The 6712-nt window shown below is 43.7% G+C and overlaps 1 protein-coding gene across 1 annotated transcript; it reads right to left on the reverse strand.

Annotated features, from left to right (window-relative positions):
* Positions 1 to 625: 625 nt before the first annotated feature.
* notum2 (notum pectinacetylesterase 2) lies at positions 626 to 6278 on the reverse strand. Its single transcript, XM_070828100.1, has 12 exons — positions 6156 to 6278; positions 5652 to 5967; positions 5434 to 5486; positions 4828 to 4923; positions 4667 to 4727; positions 3554 to 3630; positions 3332 to 3434; positions 2743 to 2931; positions 2483 to 2583; positions 1591 to 1738; positions 1423 to 1470; positions 626 to 929 (listed from the first exon to the last, which is right to left on the reverse strand). Exons 2-12 carry the CDS (start codon positions 5963 to 5965, stop codon positions 626 to 628), a joined length of 1494 nt encoding a protein of 497 aa, XP_070684201.1. The 5' UTR covers positions 5966 to 5967; positions 6156 to 6278.
* Between the last annotated feature and the right edge of the window lie 434 nt (positions 6279 to 6712).

A 6712-nucleotide genomic window follows, 5' to 3' on the forward strand; every position in this document is an offset into this window, starting at 1 on the left:
AAATCACAATCAATGTCTTTTGATCTGTTTGTGCAAAACAATTATTGAGTTAGTGTGAGAACAGTTTTTGTGTGTTGCATTTCATTTATGTAAGAATCATAATAGGTCACTCAAAATTTGGCACATCGTGAATACTTGTTATCCTGTGAAAAGTATGACTGAAAGAGCAGAAATAAAGTTTTCCTTAAGCTACCTCAAATGCTAACAGCTACAGTATGGCCTGTCCTACACAACATGTTGTGCCTCTGTTTGTCAAAAGTATTCAGCTCTACTACCATGCGCTGCAGTTTAATTTTCATGTGGAGCGATCAGGATGAAAGCATTCTGTAGGAGGTACAGTATGTGTGGCCATCTGCTAAAACTCAAAGCTATTCAAAACACCTTTTGGTTTAAACCCAAAGCTGTCTCCTCTGGCGTCTGGTAGAGTGACAGCCAAACCACTCAGACCCACCTGTCAAGTCACCAATTAAACAGACACATGAAGCATAATGGAATGCTGAGCAGCACAAGACATAGTAACCAGATTTCTGAAGTATTTCTATGGTTACATAAAAAATCAACATTTTTTTGTACCTTTATTAAGCCTTTGCGTGGCCATCTTATCAGTTGCTATCCACTTTTATACTTAGCCACCATTGCTGACCATGCTGGCCAGAGAATCTGCATCTCCCTGGGGACCCAGGCCCAGCTTCTGGAGGTCAAGGCCCATGGCTACCAGCATCTGGAGCAGGGTGAGCTCCTGCTGGGTGGCCTGGTCCACCAAAGCTGGGCAGGTGGGGTTGCACTGGGGCCGCTGGCAGGTGTCCACCAGGTGGAAAGGACAACCTTTAGCAGGGGTTCTGTTGTTGCGGATTGCCTCCAGACTCCTGTCCCAGCACTGCAGGGCGCGTGGCAGAGAGGTGCCTTTAACTTGGAAACTCATCCAGTTACTAGAAGAGGACAAGAGGATAGGATAGTTAGGGAAATTAGTGAAGGGAAAAGTTAGCAGAAAGCAAAGGAAAATATGCTTCCTTTGGCTACTTCATCTAATTATCTTGGTGCAGCAAGTACAATATCACAGAACTGCCATTGCAAAATTACCTACAATGACCTTTGACCTTCAGCTACTCCCATAAGGAATCGCCACCCTCAATAAATACACCTAACTTAGCCTGGCTCTGTAAACCTAGCTAAGACTGCACTGACCCATCAATGTCCATCTGTGCAGCAAAATAATGAGTGTGTTCAAGGGGTACCGGGGGGTTAGGGAAAGTGTGAAATGGCACTCGGTGACATGAAGAATGTGGCATGATGAACGAGCGAACGAAAAAAGCAACATGAGCTCATGAGGTACAGATGACTGCTGATCGAGGCGAGAATAAAATGAGGGGCGGAAGGTGTTAAAGTACCTCACCCCCACAGGAGTCAAACATCCATTCTTACCTTTTGGTAATTACTGTGTGGGAGAGGCAGGACGGAGCAAACACGGCCCTGAAAAACACACACAGAAGAAAACAGTCATCTGTGAGCTTTAGTCCAGTGTTTATTTTAGTTACAGATCTGTGGTTATCATTATCTGGTACTCTTCCAAGCAGGTTTTTGGGGACTTACGTGACATCTGCCAGTGAGTTCTTGAGCTCCCTGCCCAGGTTCTGTATGTACTGCCACTGCTCCTGAGACAGACTCTGTCCTCCCATGTAGATGTTCTCCACTCTCAGCTGCTCCTCATCAAACAGCCACTGCACGACAAAAAGAGGAGCTACAGGGAAAACAAAGAGCTCAGTATTAAAGATGCTCTAATCAATATATTTATATTAACAATGGGTCAGACCAGATGATTATGTGTCATGCGAAATGGGACACTAATAGTAATGAAAATACAGAGAATTGTCATCTCTCTGCGGAGCTTTATAGAGAGTTTCAGCTCTTTGTTTTGGTTTTACTGCCAGCAGCTTTATCGGTTTGCTTCAATCTCACGGCTCTCATCAGCATCACTTCCAGCAGCAAGCAGCTGCTTTAAGAGCAAAAGCGAATACAATACCAAACGGTGGACAGACAAAGTTAGCCACTAGTTTGTCGACATAGTAGCGTTACGCTACTAAGAGCCAGATATTTCCCCTCAGTAGTTGGTGGAGAACAAAACAGAGCTAAAAGGGGAGTAAATATTGGACTTGCATTCATCAGGTGGCCAGAAAAAATGAATAATAATGTTGCTCTGCTGGATGTATAAATAGGCAACTATTAACAAGTTTTATTTTGTCTGTAGAAAAATTAGAGGTTCCCATCAGCTTTGTCATACACGAGCAATTAGAGATCAGATCTACAAAATATCAGCTGTCCAGACACTGAGGGAAAACACTCTTGCATTTTGCCAGACAGTTTATGTAAAGTAAAGTGTTTACTTTCCAGCCTCTTGGAAAACCCCTCTCATATTTCAGTGCACATTACTTTTGAACAAATTAAGTCAAACGTATAGCATCCAATATCCTGATAAAGCACTCACAGGTCAAGGTAGAGTACAGTCTGTGTCCAAAGAAGCACTGCCACTCCTCTCCTTTCTTATAGAGCTGTCGACACCTATCAGGCACAGCCCCATTCCACAGCCTGAAAAAACGCACACAGTCAACATACACGCATCTGTTGGTCAGTCGCTCCAAAACATTACACTATACAGCCATTTATAACACCAGTGTATATGATACTAATAACAAGTACATATAGCATACTTACACAAAGTCTACACAGAAGAATTCATGACTTTACCTGAGTCCTATTTTAATAGCATCTTCAGGTGAGCAGGAAACAGTCACGGGGCAGTTAGGTGATCTCTGCTGTTTACTCTCTAGAAACCACCCAGAGTCCACGAGGCCTCGGACCTGAGCTTCTGCACCAAGCTGCTCCAGCTGACTGGCCACCCTCTCAATATTCAGCAAAACACCTGTTCCACCAGCACTGCAAGGGAGCCGAGAAAATCGATAAATGGTTTGGCTTTGAGAGCACCATTTTCGTCAGTGCAATCAAAATCACGGCACATGCCAGCTACAAGCAAGGGAAGTTAAAACTTGGCAGCTTTGCAGTCAGTCAGGGGATCCTGTTATAGGGCTTTGGGATCTCCCAACAGCCATGTTGCTAACCTGGGAGGTATGTTCACCATTACAGGGCACGGCTCTTTAATAGACGTTATGTCATTGTTCACAGTTGACTGTAAACATCTTTATTGTTGACAAGAGGATGCACCCAAAATAGGGCTTCTCTAGTTTAATGTTAGGCATGGAGATGGTCCAGATGGTACAAAGGATGCAGGCTCTTGTCCAAAAGCTGTGGTCAGCGTCAGGCGATAAAACAAACTTACCTCGTGCCAGACAGCATAACAACCTTGGCCTGCTTGATTCCCTTGGGGATGAGGTCTTTGATGACCTCACGGATGATCAGGGATCCCATAAAGGTGTACTCAGCTAATAACAAACACACACAATGAATAATTGGGAGCACAACACTTAGACAGAAAAAAACACACGTAGGATCTTAAGAAACTTACTTGCATTCGCATTTCTATCTCTCTCCTTGTCTTTGCCTTGTCGTGGTCGTGGAGGAGGGGTCGGGGCAGGCCCAGTGCCACTCCATACATCACTAGAGCAGTACGGGATGAATCTGCAGAGAAGGAGACAATTGCATTTGTTAGACAATAGCCACTATAAGCTACATGTCATATGAATTTAGCGTGTGTGCATTTTACTGCTTGTGAACTAAATTTGTAAAAGTAAAAGTGTAAGATTAGGGCTTTTCTAGGGCTGTCCTGAAAAAACATTTTTGAAGCTTCAAAGCTTCGGTGATAATTACACACAAATATACAAGCTTCAACGGGGGCAGGAGGTGTCGTTTGACAGAAAAACGTCACTGACATCACTGCTAAACACGACCCAGAAAAACATAACAGCGATTAGAAGATAAAAATAGAATGACATAATGTAACAGTAATAGAGATTTGCCCTTAAGTTGCATCCACTCCAGTGAAGTAGTGGTGTAAACTGGAGAGTGAGTACTATACTCTGGTGATTAGCTCTGGCCTGCTACCATAAGCTAGGACAGAATTATTGGCGAATTATTGTAGTGTCCCGACTGGCATGTCGCTTCATGCAGTTGAGCGTCCAGCTCAGTGAGCGTGCTATGAGTGCAGCGTTAGTGTGTAGCAGTGTATGTGTGACGGTGATATGGATACAGTAGAAGCTTCAAAGCACCTTGGTCACCTCTAGTCATTTATCTAAAAGTCCTGAGTTAAAACTGCATAACCAGTATTTTCATATTAACAAGTGACCATGTGAAACATGAACCATGACTCTAAAAATGATAAACCCTGCGGAGAGTCCGCAGTGCCCCTTTGGCTTATTTTCACCACTCTCATCAACCTCTTTCAGACACAGTGGGGAGTTTTTGTTTTTTTTAACAACGAACAAAACTTTACAATTAATGCAGCTTTAAGTAAGAAAAAAAGAAAACAAATAGAGGCACAAACAAAATGGATTCCCTGTTGTATTGATATATAAGCCATTGATCATATTTTAATGTCTACAGAACTGTGTAACTATATCTTGTTAAACATGGATGAGATGTCTCACAAAAGATTACAAATGAGGACTGTCTCCATGTGACACAATGAGACACACAGTGAGGATAAACAAGTACTTACACAATATTTGCATTGTGCCAGTGTGGGTTTTCCTCTGCTTGGGAAGACAATATTCCAGTTCCTGTAAATCCAAGAATCAGAGATGTTTCACTAAAGATAACATAAAACAACTAACACAACACGTATGACATGCATTTCAAAAACATGGCCGGCTGACCTACCTCTTTTTGTTTGGGGCCACCCCGTTGAGCTCATTAGTCGGGGTATATTTTGGTACCTAGAATCACAGGTCTCTTTGCTGTAGCAGCACCATCCACCTAAAAATAATAGGGACTAATATTAGACATTCACATCAGGCAGGGCAAGGGGGACCCTTGTTAGCCCATCATAAAGGCCTGTGAGGAATGGAGAGGGAAAGGATTGCACCTGTGGCCTGATCTGAGATGGCCAAAAAAAACCGAATGATTCCTTTAATTTGCAAACTGTCAACATTTTATTCAGCCTTTCTGCTCAGAATGATATCCGCATAAATTTCAAATGCTGTTAGGGAAAGTCACTTCAGCCAGATAAGATGTTTGTGTCTGGGAAATGTGATGCACACCACTTCTCTGCCCTCAGAACGCACATTTAAGTCAAGATGGAGGACAATCCCCATAAATTTCCCCCATTCTGAGTCTATCAAAGTGACAGACAGCAACCAAAAAAGGAGGAAAACGGAAGATGACAGGACTATATGACATCCCCATCAAAATTCCAATGGGGGCGTCACACCAAAACAAGCTGACCCTTGAGGACCAAATTAACCAGTTGGGTTTTTAAATACTCACCTTCCAGAAATAACAGCCATCGGCGGCTTCCTCTGAACTCCTTTAGGTAAAACCTGCAGAACCACAAATATACAGGAATGAGAAGATGGTGAAGATAAAGCAGCCATGTATCGGCACACTTTATGCAGCATCTAAAATCATTGTAATAATCAGCAAACAGACAGAAAAAGAGTTAAGGACTACAAGTGAGAAGAAATATGAGATCCAGAACATCTCACCCAGCTGCTGTTCCATCATTACATGTAACCTGGGTGTTCTTGAGGAAGTGCAGCATCATATCATCTGCCTGTTGTCCAGCTGCTCGAGCTCCTGCAGCAGTCTCTCGTCCTGCTACAGCTGTGCCTCCAGTGCCCCCAGTGCCTCTAGTGCTGCCAGGAGTCAGATCCACCACGGGGGGAGACTGGCCAACATCACCTCCTTGGTTCCCACCAGACTTCTTGGTGGACTTACCACTAGCTTTAGCATTACGGTTGTTCTGACACCAGATTCCCCCAAGCAAAAGTAAAAAAGCAACCTGGCTCAGTATCTTCATATCTGAAGCAACAGAAGAAGAAAAAGATACATGCAATTAATCATTACTTACTCCTAATCCGGCTGCATGTATAATTATGCAAAACTTGAAAAATCACTGTTAGTAGGATCTTCCTCATCTTCTAATCTTATTGTCCATAACTTGTTGTCTAAATTAAATCCATCACTTTTCAACCTGGAAATGAACTTACCTCTCTAAGAATCAGCTCTGAAGACTGTGTCTGAGGTACCCCTGGAGTAAGACAGATAAGTGGTGCTGCTGAGGAGAGAGCGAGAAGTTCAGAGCGCGTTGACCTGGTGTGAGAAGAGGATGCCAGTCATGAGTAGTAATGAAGCCTTGACCAGGTTTTGATGAAGCCTGCAAATCAGCAGTGAGCTTTATAGTGCCACCATATGGATCAGATTTCCTCCCATTTTCCCTTGCAGCTCCTGCCAGGCCCTGAGATAAACTGCTGACGACACACCGCAAGGGGAGGTACTGGATGGCCAGTGGTGAGGAGAAAAGATAACACACGCGTCTCCTCAACATATTTCAAGTCCTGACACACACCCACCACCTAGCTCACCCCCATCTGACCATGGCTTAAGAACGAGCTCTCCTTTCCCCTATCGTCTTCTCGTCTTCTCCCTCCCACCATCCACCTCTGATTGCCAGTGTTTTGATTTAAACATCTACATGGTCAGAATAACTACATCGCCCCTTTGCGTGGTATGTGACCCCAGGATCACTGGAGCACACACCTCAAAC

Source organism: Pempheris klunzingeri, chromosome 3 (genome assembly GCF_042242105.1).
Source record: "Pempheris klunzingeri isolate RE-2024b chromosome 3, fPemKlu1.hap1, whole genome shotgun sequence".
In the NCBI taxonomy this organism is placed as follows: Eukaryota; Metazoa; Chordata; class Actinopteri; order Acropomatiformes; family Pempheridae; genus Pempheris; species Pempheris klunzingeri.